The 17364-nt window shown below is 34.2% G+C and overlaps 1 protein-coding gene across 1 annotated transcript; it reads left to right on the top strand.

Moving 5' to 3' along the window:
• Positions 1 to 363: 363 nt before the first annotated feature.
• Positions 364 to 2646, top strand: LOC132163017 (zinc finger BED domain-containing protein RICESLEEPER 2-like). Its single transcript, XM_059573216.1, has 3 exons — positions 364 to 559; positions 689 to 2494; positions 2588 to 2646. The coding sequence occupies exons 1-3, from the start codon at positions 364 to 366 to the stop codon at positions 2644 to 2646; spliced, it is 2061 nt and encodes a 686-aa protein (XP_059429199.1).
• The last annotated feature ends 14718 nt before the right edge of the window (positions 2647 to 17364 follow it).

The following is a 17364-nucleotide window of genomic DNA, read 5'->3' as shown; positions in this document are numbered from 1 at the left end:
TATTGCTATGTTATAAATATGACTCTGACTCTGTTAACATGAATTGCTATGTTATAAATATGACTCTGACTTTGTTAACATGAATTGCTATGTTAGAACTACGATTTTGATTCTGTTAACATGAATTGCTATGTTAGGACTATGATTCTGTTACCATGAATTGCTATGTTAGAACTATGTTTCTGTTATGTTAAAATGTTTGTTATGTCTATCTATGATTCTGATTTTTTAAAATGAATTAATTAAAATTATTTGCTATGTTAGAACTTAGAACTCATGATTCTGTTTTAACATTTGCTCTTTGATTACTTATTTTGTTATTTTATTTATCGATCTTTTAAATTTTAAAAATTATTAACAGTTATGGAGAATACATTTCAACTCAATGAATTCAATGATGTTGATTTGGGTGATGATTCACTTACTGCCGACCCTACTCTTGGATTTGGTGTGTCTTCTAGCACTAAATGCACACCAGATGAACATGTTAATCTGGTTTCTCCTGTTGTTGTTGAATCTGGGGATGGGGATGGGGCTGGAGCTGGGGTTGGGGCTGAAGGTGGGTCAACTATCTTCCAAATGAAGGAAAGGCAAAAGACTTCCAAAGTCTGGAATGACTTTTTTTCTATTACAATAAATGGTGTAAAAAAATTTCAGTATAATTGGTGTAAGAGGTTGTTTTCTGTAGGAAAATCTAGTACCACCTCCACCCTTAGTAGGCATTTAACTGCTTATGTGAAGTTTGTGGAGTTGAATAGCCTTAAGAAGCCAAAGACTTTGTCATTTGAACCTAGTGATGACAATGATGGTTTTGGGACCTTGACAAACTTTACTTTCAATGAGAAGAAAGTTAGAGAACTTGCTGCCCATATGGTACTTCTACATGAATATCCCTTTAATATGATGGAGCATGAACTTTTTAACAAGTTCATGAGGGCTTGCACACCACACTACAAAAAAATTAGTTGCGCCACTGTAAAAAGTGATTGCATTGCCACTTATAACATTGAAAAGAAAAAGTTGAAAACACTTCTAAGTGGGATTGATAGGGTAAACATAACTACTGATATGTGGACTTCCTCTCAAAGGGTTTTATATATGGTGGTTACTTGCTATTTTGTGGATTCTAATTGGCTCTTCCAAAAGAGGATTTTAAATTTTTGTAATGTACCTCCTCCACATTCGAGTGTTGTTATTGTTGAAGCCTTAAGAGACAATTTTATTGAATGGGGCATTTTGGATAAAGTATTTATAATAATTGTTGATAATGTAAGTGCTAATGTTGCTGCCATTGACATTTTGAGAGATGATTTTGAGTTGAGGGGTAGTTTGCCTACTGGGGGGCTTATGTTTCATGTTAGGTGTTGTGCTCATATTACCAATTTGTTGGTGCAAGTAGGGCTTTCAGAAATAAGGGACATAACAGATTCTGTTAGGCAGGGGATTAAATATATAGTGGCTTCTGAGAGGCGGTTGAATGCATTTAGTGATATAACAAATTGTTTGGAGTTGGGTTGTAATAAACTTATTTTAAATGTTCCTACCCAATGGAATAGCACCTACTTGATGTTGGAGACTGCAATTAGGTTCAAGGAAGTGTTTCCTAGATACCATAGAGTAGAGCAGGCTTTTCTGTGGGTGGTAAGTCCTGAACAGTGGGATAAGGTTGAGAATGTGAACCAAGTTTTAGTAGTTTTCAATGATGTGACCGATGTTGTCTCTGGAAGTGACTACCCTACATCCAATCTGTTTCTACCTGAGGTGTGGAGAATGAAAGAAATTGTGGATATTAAGGTTGCGGATAGGAATGAATATATAAGATTAATGACAGCTAAGATGAGTGATAAATTTGCTAAGTATTGGGGTGACTCTAATATGTTGATGGCCTTAGCTACTGTGTTGGATCCTAGATACAAAATGAAGTTGATTAGGTTCTGTTTTCCTATCATTTATCCACTTGATGTTACTGGTGATTACATAAAGGGTGTGCTGAATACTTTGGAAGAGTTGTATGAGGTTTATGTTGCTGCCCATAATGCATCTATCATTCAACAACAAGCAGTTGCTGAAGTCAGTGCTACTACTTCAATTGCCTCTATTATAAAGGTAGTTCCTAGTGGTAGATCACGGTTTAGGCAACATATTAGAAGCAATGACATCATCCGGCCCATAAAAACTAATTTGAATGTTTATCTTGAAGAAGATGTATTCATTTCTGATAGTGAGAATGGTGAAGATAGTGATGCAAACTTTGATGCTTTGGGATGGTGGAAATCCAATGCCTTAAAGTATCGCATCTTATCTAAGATGGCACAGGATGTATTGGCTGCTTCAATCAGTACAGTTGCTTCAGAATCATCTTTCAGTGTGAGTGGTAGAGTTATTGAACCCCATAGAGCATCATTATCAACTGATACTATTCAGATGCTCTTATGTGGTTTAGATTGGGTTAGAGCAGTTCATGGCATTAAGAAAAAATCTCGAATACCTCTAAGTTCCTTTTGATTATGTTATTTTATTTCTTTCCATTTCCAAGCTATTTTTTACTTATGATTTCACCTTATTAACTTTGTGTTTGTATTTGTAGAAAATGGTGGAAGTGGAATTGCCAAATTTGCCGTGAATGCTGTTTTCTCATTTTTGTGAGGGATTCTCTGAAAAACTAAATTTGTATACTGTTTTTCTTTGCTTATTAAATATGTAATTTGAATGTCACATTATATTTTGATATTATGTTCTGTATTAATTGTTATATTTTGCTGGCTTTGTTGGAACTTGGAATATTGGACATTTGGATAACCTGTTTTAAGCTTTATTATAAGTTATAAGTTATAACTGCATGGAGACTCAGAATTGAGGTAATATACTTTGTTCACTTTTCCAGTTTCCTTTTGTTGTTTTCAAGTTGATCTACATTATATATATTGGTTTTTCTTATGTGTGTTTAGGTTTTAAGCTGTTTAGCTGTTTAGTTGTAGTATTAGTTTATAAGTCTATTAGCCTATATCATGTATCAACTTGTGTCCATTCTGCCCTCCCATTGTTTTTGCAGATCTGGTTTTTGAATAATCATTAAAAGGTCCATGTGAAATTTTTAATTACTAAATCTTAAGTGATAATTCTCCCTTGACATCTTGCAAAGGAGTTAAAAACATCTAACATTTTTTTTTTCATTGAATGCAGTGATTGTGTCTGTGTGGGCCTGTGGCAACTAGGGCTGTGTAATTTAGTTGCATTTTTCTCATTGGTCTAATCTTTTATCTCTTTTTTAATTTGATTATATTAACTTGTTCATGTAACTAATTTTAAATCATTGAATGCAAGTTTTTTATGATTATGTTATTTTATTTATTTCCATTTTTCAAGGTCTTTTTTACTTATAATTTCACCTTATTAACTTTGTGTTTGTGTTTGTAGAAAATGTTGGAAGTGGAATTGCCAAATTTGCCGTGAATGCTGTTTTTGCAGATCTGTGAGGGAATATCTGTTTACTGCTTTCCTTTGCTTATTAAATATGTAATCTGAATGTCACATTATATTTTGATGTTATGTTCTGTATTAATTGTTATACCTTTACTAGCTTTGTTGGAATTTGGAATATTAGACATTTGGACAACCTGTTTTAAGCTTTATTATAAGTTAGAACTTATAACTGCATTGAGACTTGGAATTCAGGTCATATACTTTGTTCATTTTTCCAGTTTCCTTTTGTTGTTTTCAAGTTGATCTACATTGCATATATTGGTTTTTCTTGTATGTGTTTTAGCTGTAGTATTAATCTATTAGCCTATATCATGTATCAACTTGTGTTCATTTTGCCCTCCCATTGTTTTTGCAGATCTGGTTTTTGAACAATCATTAAAAGGTCCATTTGCATAATCTTAAGTGATAATTCTCCATTGACATCTTGCAAGGGAGTTAAAAACATCTAACAATTTTTTTTTTTTCATTGAATGCAGTGACTGTGTGGGCCTGTGGCAACTAGGGCTGTGTAATTTAGTTGTATTTTTCTTATTGGTCTAATCTTTTATCTATTTTTGAATTTGATTATATTAACTTGTTTATGTAATTAATTTTAAATCATTGAATGCAGAGACTCAGAGAGCCAATTTGTGGCAACTGCAAGTGGGAACCAAAATTGATGTATTTTATTTTAAGTAATCTTGTTGTTTATGTTCATTTTGAATTTGCTTGTAATCTTTATTATAGGTTCATTTTGAGTTTGCTTGTAATCTTTATTAAGGTTCATTTTGAATTTGCTTGTAATCTCTATTATAGGTTCATTTTGAGTTTGCCTGTAATCTCTATTATTGGTTCATTTTAAGTTTACTTGTAATATCTATTATAGGTTCATTTTGAGTTTGCTTGTAATATCTATTATTGGTTCATTTTAAGTTTACTTGTAATCTCTATTATATGTTCATTTTGAGTTTGCATGTAATCTTTATTATTTGTAAGTTCATTTTCAGTTTGCTTGTAATCTCTTATTGGTTCATTTTCAATTTGCTTGTAATCTCTATTAAAGGTTCATTTAGAGTTTGCTTTGTAATCTCTATTATATTTATATGTTCATTTCCAATTTGCTTGTAGTTTGTCACATGGCTGTTTGCTGATGTTGATACAATCATACAATTATATTAAATTTTTATGATGAATGTAGTGTTTTTCTTCACTGATTTAGACTTTTAGTGATTTGAATTTTTACCTTTTTCTTTTTTACCATTAAACAAGCCTTAAACGGGCCGAGCCACACATTTAAGGCTCGTGTGACCTGTTAACCGGGCTTGGGCTCAAAAAAATTGGAACCATTAAACGAGCCTTAAACGGGCCGAGCCACACATTTAAGGCTCGTGTGGCCCATTAACCGGGCTCGAAAAAACTAGAAAGAAATTAGCTTCTAATTTTCAAGTTCGAGCCGAACCAAGCGAGTCGAGTACTCTGCTCAGCTCGAATTTCCCATTCTAGTGAACCCAAACTCGATCCTGAGCCAATGCAGTTGTCCAATGAGCCGAGTTCGTGCAATGGTTTTCTAGCTCGGCTCGAGCTCGAGACCGGCTCGATTATTTGCCCTCTTTAATGAGCCGACCCAGTATTGGCAAAGCTCGACTCGGCTTGGCTCATTTACAACCCTAGTGATAGCCACACCACACAGGGCAGCGTGTCAATTTTTTTTTTTTTTTTTGGAGCAATTCTCTTCCTCTTTGGGGACATTGTATTAAAAACTAACTCATCGATAATGAGTGTTGTAAGATGCGGTGGTGCTTTCATCACTACAATTTTCAATCCGGTGATATGCGCGGTGGTGCAATGGTGATGTAGTGAAATACCGTCAGAAGTGGCATATGCAGAGTCACTTTGATTCAGTAAATACAAATATACACAATGTGTGTGTGTGTGTGTGTGTATATATATATATTTTCATGAGAACAATAACAATGGCTCTGATACCAATGTTAGAAAAAGTTAATTATGCACAACGGAATAGAACAATACTTTATTTGCACTGCAATCAAATATTGTTCCACGTGATTCTTCAATTAATTTCATCTTTTTATTAGCGGCTGGAGTAATATTCACAGAATTCATAGTCTAAGAGCACCAATGAAAAATATACTAAGAGAGAGTTGTTTGGTATTTATTTTGTTTCCTCAATCTCTCAACCCATTCAATATGAGAGTATTTATAACATCACCCATTTAGATGAAGAGAGCAGTTTTTGTTTTTTAGAATAATTGACAAAGTCAAGTTCCTACTTACAAGCCATGCGTTATATTGCCTAGCTTTGTATACGTAGGGGCGTGCCTATGTGGACGCCTCTTTTATTTTCAAAAATTGCTTATGCAATCTCATGATGTTATTGATGCATCTTAATTGCACAACTTTGTTTTAGCCTTTGACCAGTTGCCCAGCCCTCATGTTTTAGAGCTTGATCATTATTCTTATATTTCAGATTTGCACAATATGGACTCAACCACTCTTGATTGTATCTCATCTTCACCACCCATAGCTACTACCTCTCATCCAAGTGAGTTTGCACCTTTGCCATCTTCAGCTACCTTATCTAATCATCCTATGGTCACCAGATCAAAGGATGGCATGAGGAGACCCAAGACCTTTTGCTAACTATAAAATTTTTTCTTCCATCAAGCACCCTTTGATGGCCCTTCACTCTCATATCACCTCCACCAATCTGTCTCCCACTCCCTCACAGTTTTCTCAAGCAATGAACTCTCCTCATGGGCAGCAAGCTATGAGAGAAGAGGTCGCTGCTCTTCAAGCAAACCAAACATGGACCCTTTGTCCACGACTTACAAAAATTTTATCACCCATAAATGGGTTTTTAAAGTGAAGCGAAAGGCTAATGTTACCCATGACAAATTCAAAGCACGATTAATGGCTAGGAGTTTTGAACAAATGGATAGGATTGGTTACGGGGATACCTTCAGTCCCATGGTTTAAGTCCTCAACCATAAGTGTTATACTTGCTCTTATTGTCCATTTTCAATGGCCCACGAGACAATTAGATGTTTCTAATGCTTTCTTTCATGGAACATTAGATGAAGAGACCTTTATGGAACAACCTCAGGGCTTTGTTGATAGCAAATTTCATGAGTATGTCTTGCAAACTACACAAATCAATATATGCCCTCAACCAAGCCCTTAGAGCTTGGTTCAACAAGTTGGCTAGTACTCTCCTCAATCTCGGGTTCATTAAGTTCAAAGTTGAATATTCTTTTTTCCTCTTCCATGAATCAAATGTACATCTTTATCTTTAGAACTATGTCGATGATAATATATGATGTTTTCTTTTTTAAGCAAAAATATCAATAATAAGATACCACTTGCAATAGGACGAATCCTTATAGGATAGGGCTATATAGAGGGTGTCGAACCTCAAGGACTGCACTAGTGTTGTAATCAAGTGTTTCAGAATTAAATATAACTTAATTAAAAGATGATTTTTTTTTTTGGAAACTAAATGCATAAAAATGAAAGTAAGAGTAGATTGTGAAGAGAGAGAGAATAGAGGGTTGATTTCACCACTAACCGCATAATAATAGTCAATTATAAATTAATAGGAAAAATTCATACTATACATGATATAAGGCTAGTCTCACTCGAGTAATCAAGAAAATACCATAATCAATGAATAAGTATAATCAATCTTCGGTTGGCATAGACCGTCTGCCTAACCTCTAGATGCGGTACGGTCCGTCTTTCCTAGGTATGGACTATAAAATATTTTAATAAGTTACACATAATCAATGGATAAGCATAACTCATCTTAAGTTAATACGAATAGTGTACCTAAATTACACTAAAGTAAGGTGTAGACAAATTCATCTTCCTTAGGCATTGCCTACCAAATCCTATTGATCATATCTCAATTAAAACTGTTGTCTTACAATCATTCATACAATCACAGAAAATATGAAAGATTGAGTTCAATCAATATAAAAAGATTTCTAAGACAAGAAATTTTTTTCATAATGATTGAATATAAGCATTAAGATCAATTCTCACAGTTATATAATCGTCATGCATATAGAAAATCCTAAATTAAAATATAATTAAACCATTGTTACTTGAAAATGGATACATCAACACCCTATTACTAATTTAATTGCTCATGCTGGTGTTGGGATGACCTTCTACCATGTTCATCTTCTCTTCAACTCTTCAAGCCTCAAAGAAAATATTTTATCTCTATTATTTCTCTCAAACCCAAGCACACTCTCTTCAAAGATTAGAGGGTTAGTTATAGGGTGTAAAACAAACCCTACAAGCCCTAGAAATCTCAGAAAACTCATAACTCAGTCTCCTAGTCTAATTAGGAGACCTAAAAAGGCTTTCTTTATCAATTTCAGCATTTTTTGGACTCTTCAGCACGAGTGCACTCGATCCCACTTGTGGTGCGCTCGAGCGCACTTACGTACATAGGCTGATTTACGCTCGATCCCACTTATGGTGCGTTCAAGCACACTTACACACATGGGCTAATTTACACTCTTATATTGAAGGACGATTTTGGCATAGAAAATGTCTAAATTAGGAAATTTGTATTTTATAATTATTTGTATTATTTGGAATTAGCTTTCCACTGCCAACAATTATTTGTATTTTATAATTGTTGGGATGACCTCCTGCCATGTTTATCTTCTCTTCAACTCTTCAAGCCTCCAAGAAGATATTTTATGTCTATTATTTCTCTCAAACCCAAGCACACGCTCTTCAAAGATTAGAGGGTTATTTAGAGGGTGTAAAACAAACCTTACAAGCCCTAGAAATCACAAAAAACTCGTAACTTAGTCTCCTAGTCTAATTAGGAGACCTAAAAATGCTTTCTTTATCAATTTAAGCATTTTTTGGACTTTTTAACACGAGTGCACTCAATCCTACTTGTGGTGTGCTCAAGCGCACTTACGCACGTGGGTTGATTTACACTCGATCCCACTTATGGTGCGTTCGAGCACACTTACGCACATAGGCTAATTTACGCTCTTATATTGCAGGACGATTTTGGCATAGAAAATGTTTGAATTAGGAAATTTGTAGTTTATAATTATTTGTAGTATTTGGAGTTAGCTTTCCACTGCCACTGATTTCACCTCAATCTGATACTCAAGCATAAAGTTATGGTCAAAATACTGAGACGTGCAGAATCCAAAATTTAATCCAATCCGATTTTAACTCTAATTAGAGAAATTTCAATTTAATCATTTCATTTCATTGATTAAACTTAACCACATCATATAGGTCATCTATCATGATTGGTTAGGCTTAATCACATCTTCTAGGTCTTCTCAAGGTGTGCTTTAAGCCCAAAAAGCAATGGAATTTCTTACATCTTTATTAAAAACCTGAAAACACTAAAACAATACAAAATCAAACAAAGAACAATGCTAAGGAGTTAACATATGTGAGTTAAGAACTTGAATGTGCAACATTTAGCGTTTATCTATATATTCACTGGAAATCATTTGCCGGGTATTGTTCATCTCATTACTTGTTTAAAGTAATTGTTTGCCATGAAAGATCTCAGTCCCTTGCATTGCATCCTTGGAATACATGTGCAACACCTACATGATGGACTACATTTATCTTAATCAAAATATATCTCTAATGTGCATGATCGAGCCAAGATGACTGGTGAAAAGCCTGCCAAGACACTTCTCCCAACTTGTTCTAAATTGTCTAAACACGATGGAGATCCCCTTGAAAATGCTTCAGAATATTGACATCTGGTTGGAGTACTGATAAGCGCCGCATGTTGCACATTCAAGCCCCTTAATTTGCACATGTTAATTCCTTAGCGTTGTTATTTGTTTGATTTTGTTTTGTTTTTGTGTTTTCAGGTTATAAATAAAGATGCAATTAATTCCATTGATTTTGGGCTTAAAAACACACTTTGGGATGATTAAGCGTAGCCAATCATAACAGAGGACTTATATGTTGTGGTTAAGTTTAATCAAATAAAGGAAGGGATTAATTCGAAATTTCTCAAATTGGAGTCAAATTGGATTGGATTCAAATTTGGATTCTGCATATGTCTCGGTATTTTAGCCATAACTTTCAGATCAAATATCCGATTGAGGTGCTTCAAGCGGCGTTGGAAAGCTAACTAAAATTTCTACAAATCATTGTGAAATATAATTTTCCTAATTCGAAGCGTTGCAATGCCAAAATCTCCCCGCAAGATAGGAACGCAATTTTGGGCGAATCCTATTCCGATTTGGACTTAGGTTTTCTTTATCCTAATTGGACTTGGACTTAAATCTCCGAAATTTCTAGGATTACTAGGGCTTCTAGGACTCTCCTAAGCCCTATAAATAGGCCTCTAATCATTGAGAAAAAAGACACACCGCTTCCTAGAGCTAGAAATCAGAAAATTGTCTTTGGACCTTAGAAGATTATGAGTGGCTAAACCCCTTCGTGGGGTGTTGATGTAACCCTATCCAAGCACAATGGTTTGATTGTATTTAATTTCTAGAATTTCAATTTATGCTTGTTGATTGTATAACTATGAGAATTACTACCTTTTGATTCTGTTCTTAATTATTAAATGCAATTGTTCTTAAATTCCAAAATCAATATTTGTGAAATTCTTCTTTTGTCTTAGAAATTATTTTACTCTTGTTGATCTCAAATCATTCTTGTTTTCTGTAATTATGAGAATGATGGTTATACAATGGGTTTCATTGACATATGATCAATAGGATTTGATAGGCCATGCCTAGAGAAGACGGATTGTACTACACCCTAGTTTAGTGTAATTTAGGTAGACAATCTGTGCCAACCGAAGAAAAGTTACACTTATTCATTGATTGCATGTATCCTATTAAAGAATTTGATAATTTATACCTAGGAAAGACGGGTCGTACCGCATCTTAGTGGTTAGGTGGACGTTCCGTGCCAACCGAAGATAGATTATGCTTATTCTTTAATAAGGTAGTTTCATGTTTATTTATAACATGCATAGAATGAATTTCTGGGATTAATTATGATTAACTATTGTTGTGCGGATAGAGGTGAAGTCAATACCCTACACTCTCTCTCTTATTTTAGATCTCTTTTATTTTCATGCACTTTACTTTTAAAGAAAATCAAATCAAATATCATTTTAATTAAGTTAATTTTAATCTTTCGAGTTTGATAATAAAACCCCTGCAGTCCTTGAGGTTCGACACCCTCAATATAGCCCTATCCTACAGGATTTGTATTATTGCGAGTGGTTATTTTTATTATTGCTATTTCTGGACACAAAAATGCCACATCAAGTACTCTAACCAGACCTAACATCTTATTTGCAATAAATCAATTGTGTGAATGTGTCAATTCATGCACTCTCCAACCACTATACACTAAACTACAGCCAAAAGAGTACTTTGTTATCTCAAGGGATCAATCAACCATGGTCTCTACTTCGGTAGCGGATCTATTCAGTTTTAATGCTTATAGTGACTTCGACTGGGTAAGCAATCCAGATGATAGGAGATTCACCAGAAGTTATGCTCTCTTTCTTGGTGTTGGGGCTATCCCACATCTGTTGTGTAAGGGACTGGTAGTCGATTTATAAGTGTAAGGAAAAGCCTCACCCCTTAAGCTAGTTTTTGGAGTTGAGAGAGTCTCAAAGCCACCCAACACTGATATCAGAGCCCCAGGTTCAACCAACAAGTCTCGGCCACACAAACAGTTCATGGGATAAACAGGCTGTCTTTACTTCGACCTAGGGCCCGATGTGTGAGGGGGAGATTGTTGGGGTTATCCCACATCAGTTGTGGAAGGGGCTGGTGGTCGATTAATATGTGTAATGGAATGCCTCACCTCTTGAACTAGCTTTTGGGGTTGAGAGAGACCCAAGACCATCCAACACATGATCCATGCTTGATCAACTAGAGTGCCAAGAAGTAGCCTGTGGTATCCAAATCTAGCACCAAAGCTGAATATCGATCGTTAGCATTGGCCACGACATAATTATTTTGGCTTCGAATGTTGTTTCAAGAACCCATCTTTATCTTCATACTCCTCACACTTTGATGTGACAACTTAGGTGCTTTATCTTTGGCCTCTAATCCCGTACACCACACTCGCACTAAGCATATTGAAGTAGATTATTAATTCATTAGGAAGAAGGTGGTTAACAAGGATATCAACACGTGGTATCCAATCTTGTTCAGATTGCAAACATATTCACTAAAGGGCTTACTACCTCAAGATTTCTTCGTGATAAGCTAAGAGTATGTTCCCCACTCATTAGCTTGCGGGGGGATGTTAGCGCAAATCAAGCAATCTCAACAAATGAAGATTGCACAACTACTGGCCCTACAAAATTGGAAAGAAACTCAGTAATGCACAAGGCAACTCGCAGAGACACAACTGGTATTCATGCAGGAAAGGCAAGTATCATTAACAAGCAACATGTTGAGAGGACAAATATGATGAGGCATATAACCATATTCCATATAAATGGTTTAGGCTAGGAAATCAATAGCTAAAACAATCAACCCAGAGATACCTAAGAGCAACAATTTCAAAGTACTGCCTTATTTGTTACAGAAAAATAGATAAGAAATAATCAAGCTAGACAATTAAAGCAAGCTAGATCAAGTTGAGAATTGCATTTAAAAATGGTGCAATTATTCTATACCTATTAAATTAAAAGGGAAGCTTTTTAGACAACTATAACATGTTCATGCAAAGGATTTAGTTAAATTACAAATGTGAAGAGGGAAAAGTGACTACACTTCAAAAGGGCAAAAAAAAAAAAAAAAACTATGCAAGTATGTATACCTGCACATGTTTTGGCAGCCATGGTACCAGAAATTGATAGCACCATGAACATGGAAATCTTATAAGGGCATATATGTTCATACCTTAAACTCAAAACACATAGGACCACTGCAGTAATTGCACTTGGGAATATCAGCTTTTGATGGTTGGCAACTTGACAAATGACCAATGATGACAGGCCAAATTGCTATAAATTCTTATGCAGCATTGGTTGCAAAATCAATAATATTTGAGGAGAACAAAAATTATATTGTGTAACTAACAAAAGCAATAACTAGTTCATGTGACTCAGCCTGGAATTAAGATAGGGTAACAGTAATGTTATATGTATTGTTACATCAGTCAAGCGGGGCAAGAGTGAGATTTTTTTTTTTTTTTTTAACGAGAACTAATATAAAGATTGATGGACATTGCAATGCACCTCTGTCAAGTGAGATGAGAGTGAGATAATAATGTAATATATAACATTATTTGTTATAATTAGGAAGCATATCATTAACAAGTTTTGAAGAATAGACCATCACTGTTTAAAGTATGGGTGAAAAGGCGATTAATAACTGTTCGCTAACTGCTAACCGCTTTTGAAGGCGATTAGGAAAATTCACTAATCGTCTTTATATATATATATATATATATATGATGTCGTATGTAATAGGATATTATCATATTACTATAAAAATGACGTCGTTTTTTTTTTTTTTTTAAATTAACTTTTATTTTTTAAAAATTTATTTAAAAAAAGAAACGGTTTAATGGTTATTAAGGTTATTAATCGCTATGGCGGTTAGCAGAGGCGGTTAGTGAATTTTACTAACTGCTTACGGTTAACGATTTTAGCCAATAACAACTAACCGTAACCGTTTTTTCACTCTTCGTTTAAAGAATCTTAAACTCCATGGCTCCAACTTCATTCATTAATTTATGGTAAGTCTTATCATGCAATTTGCTGAATGATTTTCTTAGTCTGATTTATTATTAATATAAAATAGAAAAATAGTTTTTTTTTTTTTTTACATGTCCACACAAGCTAGTGACATCCGCTTTATAAGACGTAGTCTCCAGCCGATTAAGCTACCTATTGAAGATAAAATAGTAAAATAGTTAATAATATATTTATAAACAAAATTTAAATATGACAATATTTATATTGATGCTAATATATCTATTTGTCATATTTAAATATATAGCGTCTTCCCAAACACTACTACAAGCGACATGTTACATAACTTACAAAATTATTAACACTTATTGTATAGCACAAGCTGCAATAAGTGGTCTACTAAAATACACATTAAAAACTACTAGAATTTATACAATTGACTTAAAGTAAGTCAGCCCTTCCAACAATTGGGGCGTCATATCAGTCCTATGCGCCATAGATTGGACACACATATAGACAAGCATCTTCTTCCTTTTCCTCAACCACATATATAAAAATTGTATAGGAAAAAGTGTGAGCCTACGATTCAGTAAGTTCAAGCAAACTATTCAATTAATATGAGAGCCATCCTTTATTTGAAAATGTATCTCATCACCAGTATTTACTAAACAGCCATGTATGCAGGGTTTTCACAAATAATTTTTAATAAATCATAAATGTATAGCTAAATTGTAAACTAGGTGATAGACAATTTGATACATAGTAATAAATCAAAATAATCTTTCTTTGTATTTTCTTACTACATAATTAACTTCACATTTCATAATATCAAGCGATAAAACAGTTCATAACATAGATCCCAAGTTCGAGACTAACAAAAGCAATAAAATATGACGTGGCATCCAAAAACATAGGTACCACGCCACGTGGCGCCCACGTGTAAAGGTGACGTGGCGTTCCGTTAAAAAACTTAACGGAATCTTGACAGGGGTACAAAGTGGGTTTATTGGCTTACTACAGGTACCATTTGTGATATTTTTGAAAACACAGGTGGCTATTTGATTTTGGTGCAAACCACATGTACTGAAATAATATTTAATCCTAAAATAAATTAACGAAGGTATATTCTTTGCTATATGATAAAAGAATATAAAAGAATGCTTCTTAAGTTCCATCATTAGCCATATTATTTAATAAGAATATGTTTTTTGCTATACTATATAATTAGTAGTGATAATTATATTTTATATACAAAACATTCTAAATTTCTGACTTTTTGTGACCAGCGAGACTGCAAGAGTATGATTAGGTGTGAGTGTGTGACATTGTGAATTCGTAGATTTTAAATAAAATTATAAATGAATGTATTGTTTGTAGGTATGTTTTTTAAAAATTGTGATTTAAAGATATAGAAAAAATTATATTTCCAAATCGTAGGCAAGAGATATAATTTTAAAAATGCATGATTTTAAAAAAACAAAATTATATCTCTTGCCTACGATTTGGAAATATAATTTTTTCTATATCTTTAAATCACAATTTTACTAAATACTTAACTCTATTTTAAAAAAATAAAAAATTTTAAATAACACATTTTAAAATTATTATTTTTAAATCTCTCGCAAATTTTAAAGGGTTAAATACTTCAAACCCCTTTAGGGTTTAGTAACTTTATTTTTTTCCCATGGGGGTTTCACTTTTATCACAAGACCCCTCTGGGGTTTTGGTAAAGACCAATTTAGTCCATCTGTTAGTTGATCGTTAAGATTGACACATAGACCAATTAAATGTTGATACGTGGTACCTATTTAATTTTAATTTTTATTTTTTTAAAAAAAATTAACAAAAAAAAATGTATTTTTTTTTTAAAAAAAAAATAAAAGGAAAAAACTGGAGTAGCCGAGCCACCCCCAAATGGCCAAGGGGGTGGCCGAAACCACCCCCAGAACCCACTGGGGGGTGGCCGAGCCACCCCCTTGGCCACCCCCAGTTTTTTTCTTTTTTTTTTTTTAAAAAAAAATACATTTTTTTTTGTTAATTTTTTTTTTAAAAAATTAAATAGGTGCCACGTGTCAACATCTGATTGGTCCACGTGCCAGTCTTAACAGTCAATTAATGGTCAACTAACGGATGGACTAAATTGGTCCTTTATCAAAACCTCAGGGGTCCTGTAATAAAAGTAAAACCCTAGAAAAAAAAAAAGTTGTTAAACCATAGGGGGTTTTAGGTATTTAACCCAATTTTAAAATCACATAACCAAGGCTTATCTTATCGCTATAATCAGGCGGGTAGCGTTGCGCGGTAAACTTGGAGCTCTCTTCAACACCGGAAGAAGATCTTCAAGGTCGAAGAACACATCGGTGTCTCCATCGCCAGCCTCACCGTCGACGACCGCGTCCCCGCTCCGAGTGCATCAGCCACTGCTTCACTAATCGCCTACGAGTCCCCGTTTCCCGTCGGTCGCCTCTTCATCCAGCTCGCCGATAAGGCTCAGGTCGGTGGTGGTCAAGCGCGAAACCCATAAGTTTCTGAATTGCTTTCGCTGTGCTTTTCATAGTTGGTGAATGTTGGTTGTTTTGGGGGAGTGGCGTCGTTGGATAGTGGAATTGCGGGGGTTTAGGGTTTTTCTCATTGTGATTAGTTGTTGGATTTATGCCAAAAAGTTCTCCATTTTGCTGATTCCTTTTCTGTCAAGAAATAATTTCGTCCTCTCTTTTCCTCTGTGTATGTGTCAATGCTTGTCTTAAATTTGATCTCTTTCAGTATTAAATTATTTTAGTTGGTTTTTCTTCACCCTGATATGCCTGTATGCTCTTATGCCTTTATAAATGCTCTGTTTTCAATTTTGATGCAAAGTGGTCTCTGTAACAAATCTTTAAGAGAAAAAAATCACTCTCTGTTTCGGCTCTGTTTTCAGACGACTCTGAGGTTTTTCAGTAGTTCCGCTTCTGATCTTGTTCTCACTGAACTACAAAGTTTGGATAGAGAGCTAAGAGCGTGAAAAGTTTGCGCTTTGTGTCGGTTTGGTCGCTAAGAAATTAGGGGAAAACCAAATGGCTGGTAATAGTTTGAACTTTTGGGTTTTATGGTCTGTTTGGTTGCTGAGAAAACGAAATTTTGATTTTTAGTCCTATTATATAATATGCGTATATTTCGGTACGTATAATACGTTCCCTTTTTTCCTCTTATTCTTAAACTTTCAAGAATTGAAAAGTTTAATCCAATGGCCGTTTGGTTCTGAGTATTCATCTTAGGTTTTCACTTGTTTGGAGGCTGAAAAACGAGAGGATCTAGAAGACAATAAAATTAAATTTGACTGGTAAGATTTGTGGTGGTTATTCTGGTTTAAGTTTTTATTTTATGATTTCTCTTCTTTCTCACATTTTCTTGGAAACCAAACAGACGATGTATAAATTCCAGTCTTATGTCTAGTTTCCATGCTTTTTGAAAGAAAGAAAGAAAAAAAAAAAAAAAAATCTGTTATATGCTTCCACGTCAAGGATTTGGTGGGATTATTAAACAAAACCCAGTTTATTTCAGGATACATTTTGGTTGAATTATCAAGCGTCACTTTTGATCTTTGTAATAAATCATTAAAGAACAAAAAAAGTCACTCTCGGTTCAAGTATTCTCTCATGAATTTATAATACAGATATGATTGGTTGCTCTTAAGCTCTTAATTAAATTTTGCACAGTTACTTCTAGTGTTTCTTTCTCGATCAACATATTCAAATGCTCTTTTATATTCAATTCTATTGAGTGCCCTTTTACTATTATGCATTTATTATCTTATTCACAAATGGGGCTGGTAGTTAAGCTTACAGCAAGTTTATCTATCTACAGGGAAAGGGACTTGTTATGACCATAAAATTTCGCATCTTGAATCAAGGGCTAGCTTAATTGGGTGGGGATTATGTCTCATGAAACGGAAGTTACTATTTTGAATATTCTTTTTTTTCATTGTTAGAATATTAATTAAATGATTAATTTATACTTTCTTATATGCTTAAATTTTTGTAATAAACGGTGATTTAACCTGGTATTAGAGCAAATGTCTTGAGTTTGAAACTTGTCTCCATCATTCACCTCCCATTTCAACTCTTATCGGCTTAAACTTAAGGATAAGTGATGATTTAAACATAATATTTGTGGTACAGGTCACGAGTTTGAACTTTATCTCTGTCACTCACTTC

This window comes from Corylus avellana, chromosome ca10 (assembly GCF_901000735.1).
Source record: "Corylus avellana chromosome ca10, CavTom2PMs-1.0".
Classification (NCBI taxonomy): domain Eukaryota; kingdom Viridiplantae; phylum Streptophyta; class Magnoliopsida; order Fagales; family Betulaceae; genus Corylus; species Corylus avellana.
Note: the sequence above shows the minus strand (reverse complement) of the source record. Positions and strands in the feature narration are given on the sequence as shown.

Bases quoted from the DNA above. Each gene is read 5' to 3' on its own strand.
- LOC132163017 (XM_059573216.1), top strand. From the start codon at position 364: ATGGAGAATACATTTCAACTCAATGAATTCAATGATGTTGATTTGGGT. The intron at 560-688 runs GTGGGTCAACTA...TGTTTTCTGTAG, and splicing joins AGCTGGGGTTGGGGCTGAAG to GAAAATCTAGTACCACCTCC. The intron at 2,495-2,587 runs GTTCCTTTTGAT...TTGTATTTGTAG, and splicing joins AAAATCTCGAATACCTCTAA to AAAATGGTGGAAGTGGAATT.